At 49.9% G+C, this 16,931-nt stretch overlaps 1 protein-coding gene across 1 annotated transcript in view; it reads left to right on the top strand.

The window, feature by feature from the left end:
- The window catches only part of JAM3 (junctional adhesion molecule 3), a 35,352-nt gene that overhangs the window by 13,889 nt on the left and 4,532 nt on the right, over positions 1-16,931 (top strand). Inside the window, exons 2-6 of the mRNA XM_064731927.1 lie at positions 12,190-12,255; positions 13,788-13,901; positions 14,717-14,869; positions 16,105-16,301; positions 16,570-16,669. Of these exons, the coding sequence (XP_064587997.1) occupies positions 12,190-12,255; positions 13,788-13,901; positions 14,717-14,869; positions 16,105-16,301; positions 16,570-16,669 (630 nt within the window). The remainder of the gene's footprint in view (positions 1-12,189; positions 12,256-13,787; positions 13,902-14,716; positions 14,870-16,104; positions 16,302-16,569; positions 16,670-16,931) is intronic.

The raw sequence follows: 16,931 nt of genomic DNA, 5'->3' as shown, positions 1-16,931 counted from the left end.
AGAGCTCCGTGACCGGTGCTGTGGCTGGCGGGTTGGGGATGCAGGGTGATGCAGTCCATTTTAGCAGCAGCACAGTGCTGAGAGAAGGCTCCTTGGCCTGGCTAGCTGCCCTGTGCTGCCCCAGCCCTCCCCTGCCCTGCCTGGCCAAGGCCACCGAGGCGCTGATGTGAGACCAGCTGCAGCCCCAGCGTGCGGCTTCCTCTGCAAACAGAGGTGGTCGCCTCCTCCTCCAGCTCCAGTGACAATTGCTGTGACCTGAGCCAGGCCTCCTCACTCGTACAGAAGGGCTCTGACCTTTGGGACCATTGGTAGCATCTCCTGCAGCCAGTGCAGAGTGCAATCTCTGGAGGTTGCACTCCAGTGAATTTTAAGCTGCAAGGCTTGAGAGGAGACAGTGACTGACGTATTAAACTTTATACCTTACAGAAGGTCAGACTTAGTCCACTGGCCTTCAGCTGTGATGTGGGAGCAAGTTTAGTTTCCAATTCACTGCTAGTTGCCAAAACAAAATATACCCATAATGTTTCTATCACAGCCCTTACTGAAATTCAGGCTTTGATGCAATTGAACTCTGAAGAAATTTCACCCTCCTTGTACTGTGGCTTACTTCACTCTTAAAAGTAACTTTATTTTCTTATTGATGATTCCTGTTACTGCTCCCAGCCCATGGTCCTTGATACACCACTGCAGTATCTAAACGTGGTTAGTTTTGCCTCCTGCCTGTAAGAGAGGGGAGCCCCTTTCACCCCACAGCTTGGGAAATGGAGGCACAAACCAGCTGCATTCAAAGTCAGTTGGGCACGCTCCATCCCTAGTGTGCATGCCCCATCCCTGGAATTGCTCAAGGCCAGGTTGGATGGGGGTCTTTGAGCAGCCTAGTCTGGTGAAAGGTGTCCCTGACCATGGCAGGAGATTGGAACTAGAGAATCTTTAAGGTTTGGGTGCCCAGTGACCACTGCAGTGGTGGTCTGGGGCTGAGGCTGGGATCAGGACAGACCTGTGGCTGGCTGGCAGGCGCTGCTCTCAGCACTGTCTCTGATATGCCATCTCCCCAGGCTGCTGGGGAGGGGAAGTGGAGGCTGGATTCAAATGCCTATTGTCTGTCCTTCAGCTGGGAGCAGAGCCAGCAGAGAGAGAGAGGTGCTGGCAGCATCTGATGCAGGGGCAGATGCGAGGGGAAGCACACTCATCCGTGAAACGCTGGCACTGCGATTTCACAGGAGCATCAAAGGTTAAGTGCCATGTGCTGGAATGTGTACATGAAGGTCAGGAGAGAAATCCAGGGCTCCTGGGATCCCTGCAGGGCTGGGGGAAGCTTTTGCAGGCAGTTCTTGCCACAGGGATGAGGCCCTGTGCAGCATCTGTGTGCTCTGTGGGCTCCTGTTGTTCCAGCGTGGCCATGAGGAGGGCAGAGCCACTGTGCCAGCTTTGGTGTCACCTGGGGAGCCTCAGAGCAGCACAGGTGAGCTCAGCCTGGCTCCCCTGCCCTGCAGCTGCCAGGTTCTGTGAGCTGAGCATTCCCCAGCCCTGCCTGTCCTCTCAGGCTCAAGCACAGGTTTTGAGCAGAGCTGGAAACTTGGCACCGAGGCAGGAGCAGCCAAGAGCCCAGCTTGATGCTCTGTGTCAGGGCTGGCTGCTGTGCTGCTGTGGGGAGTGCAAATGTGTTCCCAATCTGTTTGCTTTGCTGACATGGCTCCAAGACACACAGGGAACAGACACACTGACCAAGAAGGGGCCATTGTTACAGGGACCTTCCTGACTTCATCCCCAGCATCCACAGAGCTCAATCCTCCCGGCTCCCCCAGCCTGAGCTGCCCATTAGCACACACAAGGCAGGGGTTTGCTCCTGCTTTACTCAATTTGTCCATCCGTGTGCCCTGATCTGGCCCTTTGATTTCCGTGCTGATCTCTGGCAGGCAGGTATTAATTCAAGCTGCAGATAAAAGCAGTTCGCAGCGTTGCCTCCCTGAGAAGCAGCCCAGACATCCAGTGACACATTGCTAATTGCAGCCAGGCAGACAGATAGCAGTGCTGGAGGCTGAGCAGCCAGGAGCTGATGGGCTGATGGACAGCTTGGGGTGTTGGCCAAGGAAGAATGGAGGCCCCAAGAAAAGCAGAGAAGAGGAAGGGAGTTACCTCATTTGTTTTTAGCAGGGTTGTCCTCTGAGAGGTATTTCCTTAAGCTTCATGCAGTCCGAATTTAGTCGCAACTTTTATGAACAATAAAAGCTTCCATGGTTTCCCTCGGAGGAACTGGAGTGAATCCAAATAGATTTCAGCCCTGAGAAGCAGATCCTGTTATTAATGTCAGCCTAATCATTTCTTCCCATCTCCTTCCCACCTTTCTTGCCATTCATGCTGCTAAAGCCTCCAGGCAAGTTACCAAGTCCAGTCCACCCCTTTTAGCTGTCTCTGACTTTGGAGCCTCCCTTGGCTTTTTGAGGGCATTTAAAACACCTGCCCCAGGCTGGGGTGGGCACTGTCCCGTGCCCCAGGAGGGAGCTGGCAGTGTGACACACGAACCCAGAGGTGGCAGGGCAGTGGCACAGAGCTGAGCTGAGCCAGGGGCCAGCACGTGCTGCTGTGCCCGTGTCTCCCTGGGAAAAGGGCCCCAGACCAGCGCTCCACTGGGAGCACTCGGCTGAGAAAATTCTCTGCTAAAAATAGCAGCAGATGATGTTTGAGGAGAAAAACAAGGCAGGGTCTGGGAGAAGTTGGTTCCCAGATATGTGGCTAATTCAACTCCCCCAGGACAAGTAATCTTTTAACCCCTCTGTGCCAAGGCCTTGCTCAGGAATCCAGGCTGGGCCGAGCCAGGATGGGTTTTGTCCTCTTTGCTCTGACACAGCATTACTCCCTTCCCTCTCCCCCTGCTCATTTATGCTGGCATCTTCCTAATAGCTCTGTGTGTCACGCTTTTCATCTTTATCTGTCTGTGACTTCACTTGGGCTCCCTTTAATTCCCCGGTGCGCTTCCTAAGAAAATAATCTCCCCTGAAGCCTGCGGCGCTTCTCCCCGCGCAGGTTGGCAGCCTGTGCTTGCTCAGGCTGATGTTAACAAGGCAAGTCTTTTCAGATCTGCTCCTGTGATCCAGGGCTGCCCCTAAAATCGCATCTCTGGGCTTGCCGAGTGCCTTTCCCCCCTCGTGGGGCTGCGTCCTTTGTTCTGACGGATTCTCTGCAAAGCTTCAAAGCCGCCTGGCGGAGGCCGGCCCCAGCTCTGCCGCCTGGAATGACGGCACAGGGATCTCTCTGAGCTCTTGGTGTGCTCACAGGCAGCTGGGGATGTTCCCTGGGTGCCTGCAGCAGGCTCCTGCAGCGTTTATTTGTGCGTGTTTCGTGCTGCGTTAGCGACACAATCGCGGTTTGTACCCGGGGCTGGAATTATACGCACGCGGGGAAAGGAAAAAAAAAGGCAAAAATTACACTGTAAAATTGGAGGAAATGTTCTTAAAATGAGAGCTGCTTTCAGTCTTGTCATAAATGATTTCTCTGTGTGCTTGCTCACGCCCTCTCCTGTTCCCTTCCCCAGCCTACTCCCGGCTCTTGGCTCGGATGGCTGCTGCTCTCTCCCCAACTCCCATTTTCCACAGGAAGATGACATGGTTGGTCTTCAATAAGCAGAACCTCGGATCCGTGTTTTGCTGGTCAAGCTCTAGGCTGGAGGAGAAGGGAGGATCAGGAGATTAGAGTCACAGACAGAGGAATAGAGGATTATAGGCTAAACCCCTGCAAGTCTCTGTATTGATGGTTGGGACACAGCCAGACACTAAGGAGCACTGCAAAGCCTGGTGCTGATAGCATATCCGCTTATTTCCTGTCTTTGCATTGCAGGCAGCTCCTGAGATGTGTGTCCTCATCAAAAGGCAGGGTCAGGCAGGTAGCAAGCATCCCAGCTCCCAGGGAAGCCAAATACCTGCTGAGATCAAGTCTGTGCCTCGGCTGGCGCTCAGCCTGGAAAACGTCACCGTGGCTTCTGAGATCCTCAGCAATCCTTGAGTCAAATTCCCACACGAGCCAAAAATAAAGGAACTTGCCCCTTTTCCCGTTGCAGTTCATTCCCTCTCCCTGACACTGGCCATAGATCCCTGTCACATCTCACTGACCCCACTGTGCCCTGGATTTCAGCCCTCAGCATCTGTCAGGAGAGTTCTGCCGGGAGGAAGGGAGAGGACAGCAGGAACACCATTGCCCCTGGCTTTTGTGGTGCTTATCTGCTGGTTGCCTCCCACTTTGCACTAATTTGGTACCAGCATCTGCCACTTTGGGGAGGAAGGGGACTTGCTGAAGTGAGAAATAACGTAGGATGTGCCTGCATGGCAGCTCCTAGGGCTGGCTGAGGAAACAATGGAAGGCAAGTGGGAATAGGCAGGAAGGGTTGGTTTCAAATCTGCCCTGTGCAAAAGTTCCCGCTGCTCTCCAGTGCTCACCATCCCTGTTCCTGGGATTTGCTGCTGCAAGGCATTCTCATCTGGTAAACAGGTCACAGAGAGGCACATCCACTGCTGCCTGAGATAGCGTGTGCCTTTGCTCTTCCTGGGACTTCCATTCCTCGTTTTTTTCCTCCAGTGAACTGGAACTGTACATCCTTACTGAGTGCAGGGCACGCTGAATGTGGAGGGACTGAGGCTCAGCAGAGGAATGTACAGCACTTGGATGGATGGAAATGATGAGGGGAAACTGCACAGGAGACCCTCAGCTTCCTCAGGGTGCCAGGGGCCTGGCCAGCTGCATCCCTGGGGTTTTCATGCCCTAAACAGAGGTGGGGATGAGCTGCCCCCCTGGGATCCCCTCATCCCCATGTTGGCTATGAGCCAGCCCAATTTGAAGGTGTAATTAGGCTGCCCATTTGTTAATGAAATGGCAAGACCAGCACTGAGCACATCCTGGCTGGTTCGATGCATTCCTGGCCAAGTGATCTAGGATTTCTCCTCCAAAACCTTGGTGCAGCTGTAAGGAAAAGCTCTCCTGCCTCAGAACCACACAGCAAGACCACCTGCCCCTGGTTTTTCCTCCTGGAGACTCAGCCCAACACTGGAAGCCCAAAGCATCTCTGAGGGCTTGACCCCAGAGGCCACCAGCAAGGCAAAGAAATGGTCTGGGCAGGACTTAATCCCCTGGCAGAAGCTCCATGCCCTATTCCCTGTTGCTCACACAAGGGAAATAAGACTTTCAGTTCAGCCTCAGGTTTGTTGGGAAGGGAGAAGCAATTCAGGAATGCAGGGAATGGTAATAGTTTTCCTATTTATATTTCCTTTCTCTTCCCCCTTCACTACCCTTCATCCCTGATTCTGAGGGGCAAATTCCAACTCTTTCCATCCCCTCTCTGAGCTGAAGTTGGCCTGAAGTATATTCCAGAAAGAGATGCAATCTGACATGCTGGAAGCTCCCGAGCCCTTGCTGCTTCCATCCTAATCTCTTTAAGTATTGGGTATTAGTCATGCACACAAATATTGCACGTACAGGAGAGGAGGCAGAGCCCAGGGGATGAGCTTGGGAAAACAGGAGAGCTAGTCCCAGATTAAGATGTTGGGCAAGGTTTATACAGCCCCATCTGCAGGGTATTAAATGGAGTGTAAATGTCCATCTCCTCCTTGCTGGCAGCAGAGTGAGGGTCCCTTTGTGGGGCTGGTGCCTATTGGGACAGAGGAAACCCAGTTTTAATAAAATAGGGTCGTTTCTGTGGAGGTGCTGATCTGCAGGACCTTAACATCTCATCTCTGCCCACGCTGCAATGCCACAGCAAGCAGAGGTTGTGAAACCCTGAGCTGCAGGAGCCCTGATCAGATGGTGCTTTGAGACAGCCTGTCTGCAGCTGCAGCCCAGAGTGATGAAACCAGGCTGGGGGAAACCATCAGAGAGCTCTGTGTGGTCTTACCAGGCAACACCTCTGCTTCCCTGCCTGCCCGGGAGGCAGGAGGAGTTTTGGCTGCAGAAAAAGCTGCTTTGCAGAGAGGCTTTTGACCTAAGAGGGTTCCAAATCTCCTTGGGAGCAACCTGTTCCACTCCTCAGGGTGGGTGTGCTTTGCTGTCTGGTTAGGAGGTGGAACAGTAAATCCTCCTGTCCAAAAGGAAAAAGAAAAAATTAAGAAAAACAAAGAAGAAAAGAAGGAGGGGGAAAGAAAAAACTAGAAAAGAAAAAGGAAGAGAAAAGCCTGTGTGCATGGCCTGGGTGCTAATGAGCTCTGTCTGCAGCAAATGCAGTCAGGTCTTTAAGGTCCCAGTTTAAGTCAGGAGATTTAAATCAGGAGCTTTAAACAGGTTAAGATTTCGTTCCAGAACTGCACGTACCCTGTTTGAAGTCAGGCATCTCCTCACCTTCTGTACTGCTGAGGAGGAAGAAAATGAATTAAGGGCAAAATCCCAAGTTCTTACACCTCCAGATGAATGCAAACACCCCGTGGTGTTCCACAGAGCTCCATCCTGTGGGGTCCTGCTGCTGCTGGGACCACCAGAGAGCCCCTCACCACCAGGAGAGTGCCATCAGTGAGCTCCCTGAGGGAGGAGGACAGCAAAGCCCAGAGCCCCGTGGATGCCAAGGCTGCTCTGCAAGGCTGCATTTCCCTTCTCTGGGTTAATTCTGCCTGGTGCTCCCTGCCCATCTCTGCTGGGAGGTGTCTGTCGGGGAGCTGGCACCCTTTTAGCTGAGCAGTAAAAGCCATGCATGTTAAAATAAGGCATGCTGGTTGATGATAGCTGGTAAAAATAAAGCCTCACTCGCACAAGCAGCTATAACAGCACAGAGGATTTACGACTGAGTGGGTTTTTTCCAGGGTGGGCTGGCCACAGTCTGGTGATGGCCTTTTTATAACTGTTATCAGCTCCCACACAGACCAGGTCCATCTGTTACTTAATTTGAACGGAGACACTCCTAAGCTTTTGTTCACTAATCTCTGGCTGCACATTGACATTGTTCTCCAGCAGGGCAGCCCACCCCGGAGTCAAGGCTGAGCTCGGGGAGGTGCCATGGAAAAATGGAATTAAAAAAGGCACATGGCTGGCTCGGGTCACTGGGCAAACGCGGCCCATCACCTGCCTGCTCCCTCCTATCAGCCCCCAGGGCTTTCAGCCTGACGCTGAGGAGCCAGAGCAAACACAGCACCAGCTCCCTGGGGTGAAGAGAATGAGTGGAAGTTAAGACTGAGTGCTACAAAACATTTATTCACCCTTTACAAATCCAGTCTTTATCTGTCACAAGTACATTTGCTGTTCCTGAAGTGACATTTGGACAAAGAAAGCTCAAAAAACTTCACCAAACAGTGCCTGAGGCGCTGTGGTGTCTGATTGCTGTGCCACGCTGTGTTGTCTGTCCTGCACCACCTGGCACCAGTCTGATTGTGGAATTGCAACGGGACGCGCTGGGAATAGAGAAGAGGGGGGATAAAGAGCCTGCAGCACTGGGAGACAAAAGGATGGATTTGCCAGGCAGATGGGCAGAGGCTCCTGAAAGGGCTTGTGGTGATTTCCTCAAAATAAGCTGAGGGCAGGAATGCAGCCTCCCCTCTCCTTGTTTTACCCAGTTCAGCTCTGCATAGCTCCCTCTGCTCTTCCTCTGCAGGTTTCCCAAACATTTCCCAGACAGCTTCCTCCCTGATGCACATCCCCCTTGAGAGGCAGGGCCAGCCCTGGGCCAGCCTGGCTGCCCTGCCCAGCTCCCCTGGATGGAGGGATGGATGGATGGATGACAGATGGAGGATGAATCCATGGATGGATGGAGAAGGATGAATCTGGATGGATCCATGGATGGATGGACAATGGATGGATGGATGGATGGATGGATGGATGGATGGATGGATGGACATGGATGATGGATGGATGGATGGATGGATGGATGATGGATGGATGGATGGATGGATGGATGGATGGATGGATGATGGATGGATGGATGGATGGATGGATGGATGGATGGATGGATGACAGATGGATGGATGAATCCATGGATGGATCCATGGATGGATGGACAGTGGATGGATGGATGGATGGATGGATGGATGGATGGATGGATGGATCCATGGATGGATGGACAATGGATGGATGGATCCATGGATGGATGGATGGGTGATGGATGGATCGATCCATGGATGGATCCATGGATGGATGGACAATGGACGGATGGATCCATGGATGGATGCTCCAGGGGCACCTCCAGACGTGCAGCCTTGAGGCTGCTGACCTGCAGAGGGTTCAGCTAACATGTTTTAACACCCCACAACCTATCCCTCACTCCTGCTGCACCGAGTACCCACCCAGAAGGCAGAGGTGCTTAACAAGGCGTGTGGTTTATCACAGCATTCCCACATGGCTTAGGCACGCTTTGAATTGAAAATCCAGCAAGGGCTTGGTGATGATGGACACCTCGAGCAGGGAATATTTTTGTTGCTTTGGTGGGCAGGTGTTTAAATGCAGCTGCGTGGTTTTGTACTGCCTGTGCCTGACAGTGCATTCACTAAAATTACTGTATCAGATAACATCGAGCGAGGCTGCAGTTCAGGATGCTGCCAGCAACTTCTCCAAACTCTCTCCTGGTCATCCTCTCACTTTCCCTATAACACAATACCTCACCTCCTCTTCAAATTTCTGCCTAGAGCTTTCAAACTGACATCAGGATGGAAGGAGATGGAAGGTCAGGCTTGGCTTTGAACAGTAGAAAGGAGATTTAACACACAGAGTCGCCTATAAAGCTGCTTTTTTTTCTTCAGTATAGCATTTTAAAATGATTCAGATACCATGAGTCACAGTAACAAGCATGGGCTGGATCTCTTTAGCTGAAAAAAAAAAAGAAAAAAGTGCCATAAGAATATGCTATAGACTTCAGTGGCTTGTCCTGGATTCTATTTTGGAGAACTGATGACATTTGGGATTCAACCATATGTCTGGCTGAGTCTGCAGCACACAGAGAGCTGGTAGGTACTCAGAGGGGTAGAACATAGAGATCTGGTAGGGTTTGGGATTCTGCAGCCTATGGAGACCCGGTAGGAGCTGGGAGCTGCAGCACATATGGATCTGGTGGGAATCCAGGGATGTGGCACATATGGGCAGGGAATGTGCTGTGGCACACATGGACCGGGAATGCAATTCCAGCTGTTCTTCAAACCCTGGCTGCTGGGGCCTTTGAAGTCAGATTTACATAACACAAACCCTTTGCTGCTTGTTTGGTTGGGCTGGAAGGAGCCTAAAGCAACACCTTTTAGAAGATTATTAAGCACTAATGATGACTTAACACAAAACAAAACAAACAAACAACTCTTGCCAGCAGAGCAAGGTTCTAGAAAGGCATTCTTCTCTTGCTGTACAGTCTGTATGGTCAGTTCAGGTTTTTGTTTGGCTTTGCTGTCACCTTCTTTTAATTTAGAACATGCTACTTGCAGTATTCTGCCACACAGAGGGGAATAAATCTGCCTTAGCAGTGATTTAAGCAGCCACATTGATCTCTGCCCACGGTCAATACATGTAATAATGTCAGAACCTCTCACACAGTCTCCAAGGACTCAGCTTCTGTCTAAAATTTGTTGTCATCCTGCTTTGTGCCTGAGGGATAGACCTGAATCTCTTGTGTTTAGTGGGTGAGAAAAAGCCTGCTGTGAGCAGTTTGTGAGAAATGAGATGGGGCTGGAGTCTGATGGAGTCCCACTGGCCTGGAGTGAATATTTCCAGAGCCAAAACTCCCTCAAAGCTACACAGCTCTGTGGTTTTGTTGTCCCCACCTTCAGCTGAACAGATTTTCTAACTACAGCAGATGTAGGACTGTTGCCATGTCTATTTGATGGGACAGCATTTTTCCAGAAAAAGATACTGTGCAAGCAAGAATCTGAAACAAAACTAAAACTGGTCCAGAGGAGGAGGCCAGCCAGCATCAGCTGAGTGCTCAGGCCTGGGCTCTCAGTTCAGTTCTTGGTTCCAGAAGCAGCAATCTCACAGCAGAGACACTCAAATGCTGTGTTTCACTGTTGTTGGAAACATGTCTGAAGATTCCAAAAGGATTTTCCCAAAATTGTGCCTTGTCTTTGGGGGATTAGAGCAGCTTCCCATGCTCTGGGCTTTGCTGGAATCTATTCATGCTTCTGAGGATGGGAGCCCCACGCAGAACACCTGGAGGATCAGAGGACTTTAAAAATCCCCTTTTACAAGAGCACAGAATGTCAGGACAAGGGGGAATGGATTCAGCTGACAGCACAGATTGGATATTAGGACAAATTCCTGCTTGGGAGGGTGGGCAGGCCCTGGCACAGAGTGCCTCTGGATCCCTGGAAGTGTTCAAGGCCAGGCTGGAGCAACCTGGGATAGTGGAAAGTGTTCCTGCCATGGCAGGGGTGGCACTGGAGGGTCTTTAAGGTCCCTTCCAACCCAGATCAATCCATGATTCCATGATAAAGAGAGGGAAGGGAGAGCATTTGCATTGCCTGGCACAATTCCCTGTTTTCAGGGGGTAGGTCTGGAAGCAGCAACTCTCATGAAAACGGACTCTGCTTCAACACAGACTTGCAGAAATTACTGCTTAGACCAGCTCCTGCCTGGAGAGAGCCACAGTGCAGAGCTCTGTCAGCTCAGCTCAGTGTTGGATTTCTCCCAAATGCTGCATGACCGTCTCCAGTGCAGAGGAGGAAGGGTGGAAAAGTCCTGCTAGGAGCAGTTTGGGCTGGGCCAGCCATTAGTTAGCATCAGCTGGTGGCTTTTGTGTGAGAAACAATGATTTTGGACACAAAGACAGCTTTCTAAGCCCTGCCAAACTCCAGCTCTCCCTGGTGGTCTTTGGGGTACCAGGAAAGCATCAGCATTTAAAAGGAACCAGCAGGGAACATTTCAGCATTGCTGGAAGGGGTTTGGGTGTTGAAGGCCCTCAGGCTTTGAGTGGGAGTGACTTTGCAGCTCTTGGGTGTTTCTCAGGCTGCTCAGAGAGATGTTGTCCCTACCCAAAAGCTTTCCCCTCTGAGAGCCAGCACAGGAATTTCCAGCTGGGTCATGATGCTGGAGATCATTTCTTTCTCCACATCTCCCTTTTCTGCTTTCTGTCCATGTTTGTTATGGCTTTTTACTCTTAACCTTCAGCCACATCCCACGTCCCTGATGGGACGTCCCTAAAAATGATTTTCCATCATTTTTAAGCTGCTGTTTGATCAATGCCCAGCGAGCTCAGTGGGCATCTCCCTTAGATTTCCACCAACTTCTGATGGGATTTGTCACAGCAGAGCTGCTCGTGTGAGCACAGCAGGCCCCTGCAGCTGAATATTTTGTATTATTTTGATTATTTTGACTGTAGCATGGAACCTCCTCCTGGAGGGGCTTTGGAGCCTGGTTTGGTGACACCATGAGAGAAGGAAAACCAGAAAACCCAGCTCCAGAATATCCTGTCTGCTTCACTCTCCTCTCCCAGGGAAATCCCTGCTTGTTTCCCTCTCCCTCTGGAGAGTTGTTGGTGAATTTGGCATCCAGCAGAGCGTGACTGCTGTTGATGCCTGCTCTGGTGGGATGCACAGCAGAAGGGACACAGAAGGCAGATTTTTCAAACTAAAGGAACATGCAAAAGAGGGAAGCTGACTGGATTAATTGAGAATTAGTGCTCAGAGCAGGAAGGGAACAAGCAGGTTTGTGTTGTAAGGAGCCTCACAGCGTTGCATGGCTGAGCTTCCTCCCCAGTGTGGGTCTGGCTGGGGCTCTACCCAAAGAGCTGAGCTGTTTTCTCCTGAATCACAGTCCTTTTGTGATTTAATCAAGTTTTACATTACCACACTTGGAGTATTTGCCAGTGTAATCAGCATTTTTTGCTAGAGGCCAGGCCTGGCCCATTCCATCTCCCAGGAACTGACCAGATCTCTGGAGACTGGTCTGCTTCCTGTCTTCTGACCTTCAAGTGAATTTTCCAAATAAAACTTTCACTCCTGCATTAGCCACAGTTCCTTTCCCATCTAAACAAGCACCAGGAAATGGCTCGTGCTGGCACTGCCTTTGTGCCATTATGTTAATCCTCCTCTTTAATTGCTACTTCCAACAATTATATTTTCCTGTATTTACACCACAAACTCCTAAATAAGCTCAGTCCTGCTGGAGCTGTGCTGGTAGGCAGGAAGAGGTTTTGTCTGGGGAAGTCACTGCTCAGAGCTGGCCAGGAGGGTTTCTCAGCAGGCAGCCTGCTCCTAGCTGGGTGACTTACGAGCTGTGCTATTTCTTATTACCTTCTGTTTGTTTTTGCAGGCTGCAGACTCTTGGCTGTGGAGCTGACATCCAGCAACACCAAGCCCGTGGTGCAGGAATTCCAAAGTGAGTGCTGCCTGTGCTGCATCAGGCCAAACAATGCAGGAGAATTTGGCTCGTTGCTCACTGGTTCCTCAGGACTACGAGAGCCAGGGATTCAGAGGAGTGCCTGAGAATGTGGCTGTATCTCCTTCTTTTAAATGGTTTATTGAGGTCCTCTGCAAGCCACTGGCATTGCAAAGTCTCTGCCTAAGTGCTTTTTTGAACTGGGTCCCAAGAGAAGGAAAATAATGCAATTAATACACAGAGAGAGAAATTTATATTTTCTTGTGACTGTGTTCACAGGGGTTCTTGGATGAGGGCAGAGATGAGGATCTGACTCCATGTTTCAGAAGGCTTGATTTATTATTTTATTATATGTATTGCATTAAAACTATACTAAAAGAATGGAAGAAAAGGTTTCATCAGAAGGCTGGCTAAGAATAGAATAGAAAGGAATGAATAACAAAGGTTTATGGCTCGACTCTCTGTCCGAGCCAGCTGGATTGTGGTTGGCCATTGATTAGAAACATCCAAATCACAGATGCACCTGTTGCATCCCACAGCAGCAGATAACCATTGTTTACATTTTGTTCCTGAGGCTTCCCAGCTTCTCAGGAGAAAAAATCCTAAGGAAAAGATTTTTCATAAAAAGATGTCTGTGACATTTTCTCTTGGCTCTCCTGCAGACGTGCCTGGGACACTGGGAAGATTCTCTCAGAGATGGGGTGCCAGGGCCAGCCACAAAGGGGACAGGGCTGGCTGGGTTTATGTGATGGTGTTCACAGGAGTCTCGGGTTGAAAGAAGAGACTTAGATCTGACTTTATGTTTCAAAAAACTTGATTTATTATTTTAAAATATATATTATATTAAAACAATACTAAAAGAATGAAAGAAAAAGTTTCATCAGAAAGCTAGCTAAGTTAAGAATAAAAAAGAAAAAATGATAACAAAAGTAGCTGTCTCAGACTCTGTCCAAGCTATCTGAGCTGTGATTAGCTATTAATTATAAACATCTAAGATAAGCCAATCAAAGATGCACCTGTTGCATTCCACAGCAGCAGATAACCATTGTTTACATTTTGCTGCTGAGGCCTCTCAGCTTCTCAAGAGGAAAAATCCTAAAAAAAAGCTTTTTCATAAAAAGATGTCTGCGAGAGGTTTATCCGCAGGAGCTGCTGTCCCAGCCCATCCCCAGGCACTGCCCAGGCTCCTGCTGCACCCCTGGCTCACAGAGTGGCTCTGCTCAGCAGCAGGACAGGGCTGAGGGCTCACTCTCACTAAAGGTTTTGTTTGCCATGAGCCCCAGCCTGCAGAGAACAGGGTGTTCATTTCTCTCCATAGCTGATATCTGCTGGACTATTATTTTTGCTGGCCAAAATCCATTTTCCAATAGCTCCTGGAACCCAGCAGCGTTTCTGCTTGTGAGGCAGATGAAAGGGAAGGCTCTGCTTTGCGGGCAGCATCTCCTAATAAAACACTGAGTGAGAGTGCTCAGAGCAGAGCAAAAACACAGCTGCTTCCTATTAATCTGGATTGCCTCCATTTCTCCTGCTAGGTGTGGAGCTGTCCTGCATCATTAAATCCACGGTGACGCCAGATCCCAGAATCGAGTGGAAGAAAATCCGGAATGGAGAAACCTCTTACGTGTTTTTTGGCAACAAAATGCAGGGTATGAAGATTCCTTGTTCTCAGATTTCCAAAACAGCTTTCAGAAACAGCACAATGGGGAACAAACAAGCCTGTGAGAGGCAGGAGCTCTGGCTGGCTGGCTGCTTTCTTCTGGAGCAGTTGAAGTGCAGGATGGAGAGGGAGCAGGATGTTTTTACCTCCCTGCCTCATTACTGACAGCTCACAGTAGGGAGACACAGGGAGCTGGAGTGAGATCCTCCTTAGGAGGTATTTTTGGGGTCAGAAAGGAATGATGCAGCTTCCCTTCTGTGGGTCCCATGGTCACTGGGTGTCTGAGCTCTCAGGAGCAGGCACTGACCCCTCCAGGCTTTCCATGGAACATCTGAGGGCTCCACCTGCACCTCAGCAGGGCTCTGTGTGTCCAGCTGCCACTGCTCTCTGCTGAGGCTGCACAGGGATCTGCAGCATCCTGGGAGCATTGGAGCAGCCTCAGTGGCTTGACAGAACTCCAGTGCCAGGAGGGCTTGACTCCATCTGGAATTCCTCCAGCACTTCACATGGGACCAAGAGCCACATCCAAATGAATCTCCCAAAGAAGGCAAGGCCTGAGGCTGTCTTGGAAGTTCGATTTTGCCACAGTTTTTGAGGTTTGGAGTGAAGCTTTCCAGTCCATCCTCTTACATGGCTGGCAGCTTTGGTTTCCCTTGGGGTTTTCAAGCATTGAGTTCCTTTGACTCTGGAAAAGAGTCTGAGAACAACCACTTAATTTATACACCCAAAACGAGCCTGGTTTTCAGTCTTGAGTCATTAATCTTGATTCCCCTGCTGTTTTTCCCTCTCTTTCCTGTGTGTCAGGAGACTTTGCGACTCGGGCAGAGATCCTGAGCAGGACGTCCCTGGTGATCAAGAACACGACGAGGATGGACACGGCCACGTACCGCTGCGAGGTGGCCGCGCCCTCCGACACCAAAACCATCGACGAGATCAACATCCAGCTCACAGTCCAAGGTACCAACCATCCAAAACTCCCCATTATTCCCTGACTCGGTTTGAACAGACAGATGTCTGCTAAGGAAGGCAGGAGCCTCCCCTGAAATGGAAAATGTAAACCCCCTCCCTCCAAATTGCTATAACTTTTAAATTAAGGGGCTCTCAGGCAAAAAATGAGCAGGAAATAACAGTTCTTTATTAGGGAAGAAAATAAAAGGATAAAATAAACAATGCAGTAAACTAAACCAACACTGCCAGAGTCAGAACCCAACCTGACACCCTGTGGGTCAGGCTGTTGGCAGCAGTCCCATTGGAATTGTGGCTCAGCCCTCCTGCAGTGTCAGGGCTGGTTCTGCTGGAGCAGGGATCCTGGAGAAAGGTGCAGTCTCTGCCTCTGGAGATCCAGGGGCAGAGGCAGCTGCTGTTCCTCTGGGGAATCCAGTGGAGAAGCCGTGCTGGTGTTCCAGAATCTCAGATTATATCCAGGTAGGAATGCTTGGCTGGTGTTCCAGAATCTCCAGATTATATCCAGGCAGGAATGCTTGGCTGGTGCTCCAGAATCTCCAGATTATATCCAGGCAGGAATGCTTGGCTGTGTTCCAGATCTCCAGATTCTATCCAGCAGGATGCTGGCTGGTGTTCCAGAATCTCCAGATTATATGGGGTAGGAATGCTTGGCTGGTGTTCAGAATCTCCAGATTATATCCAGGCAGAATGCTTGCTGGTGTTCCAGAATCTCAGATTATATCCAGCAGGAATGCTTGGCTGTGTTCCAGAATCTCAGATTATATCCAGGCAGAATGCTTGCCCTCCCCTGGCTCCCATCTCCAATGGATGCTGTAGTTCTTATCAGCCATGCAGTGACATTCAATAGCTGTTATCAGCAGATGCTTGCCCAGAGGGAGGAGTGGGTGTGGAAGAGATAAGGAAATCTGCCCACTGAACAGAAGACAACTGCCATGCAGATGGCAAATAGAATACAAGTCTATTTAGAATACAATAGAATAACAGAATAGTATAAAATAAAATAGAATCAATAAATTAAATAAATAAATAAAATAGGATAGAATACAATTTGCTTGGCAATCCAGGACACAAACCCAGAGCCTCTGCAAGGGGAACACAAAGGGCTGTGGACATCTCCAAATAGTGGGAGGTTCAAAACCAGCTGGGAATAATGGGAAGTTGGGATGGTTTTGCCTAAAAGAGCAGAGAATTTCAGTGCCACTCACCTGGTTTGTGTCTCCCCACAGTGAAACCCATGACTCCCAGATGCTCTGTGCCTAAAGCTGTCCCTGTTGGCAAGTCAGCCTCTCTTCACTGCCATGAGAATGAAGGTTTCCCCAAGTCCACCTACAGCTGGTACCGCAACAGCGAACCCCTGTCAGCCGACAGCAAATCCAAACCCCACAACTCCTCCTACACCCTGAACCCTGCCACAGGCACTCTGGTAATGCCCCGACACACCTGATCAACACTTGTTTGCCTGGACAGGTTATCTTTAAGGCCGCTTGCAAATTCAGAGAAACATTGCTTGGCTTTCAGGGAATGAATAATTTGAAGAGGGCGAGGTGTGCCAGGGTCTGGGCGAGCTGGGAGAGGGAGGATTGATGGAAGAAGATCTTAGCAGAGATGCATTTTTTTACACATTTTTATACCCTCACAGTGCCTTGTTCCTCATGTCACATCCCTTCCCTCTGTCCCTTTTCCCTCCCCAGGTTTTCCACGCAGTGCACAAAGGTGACACAGGGCGTTACTCCTGCATAGCAACAAACGAGGCTGGCTTTGCCAAGTGTGAGGAGCAGGAGATGGAAGTCTGTGAGTGGCTCTCCGTGCAGTTTTCATCAATGCTGCCTGATTTATCACCATAAATAAATTGCCATCACCATCAGGATTGGGGAGGGACATCCTACAGCCTTAAGTCTTCCCTGCTTTCTCATAGCCCCAAACATAAGGAGATAAAAATAATCTGAAAATGCAGGGAAACGTCAGATTGTGAACAGATTTAATCTTGAAGTCAGGGACTCACTCACTAGTTCCCTGTGAACTATTGCTTAAAAATGAGAGATGGCATTTTAGT

The sequence above is a fragment of the Zonotrichia leucophrys genome, chromosome 24 (assembly GCF_028769735.1).
Source record: "Zonotrichia leucophrys gambelii isolate GWCS_2022_RI chromosome 24, RI_Zleu_2.0, whole genome shotgun sequence".
NCBI classification, from domain to species: Eukaryota; Metazoa; Chordata; class Aves; order Passeriformes; family Passerellidae; genus Zonotrichia; species Zonotrichia leucophrys.
Note: the sequence above shows the minus strand (reverse complement) of the source record. Positions and strands in the feature narration are given on the sequence as shown.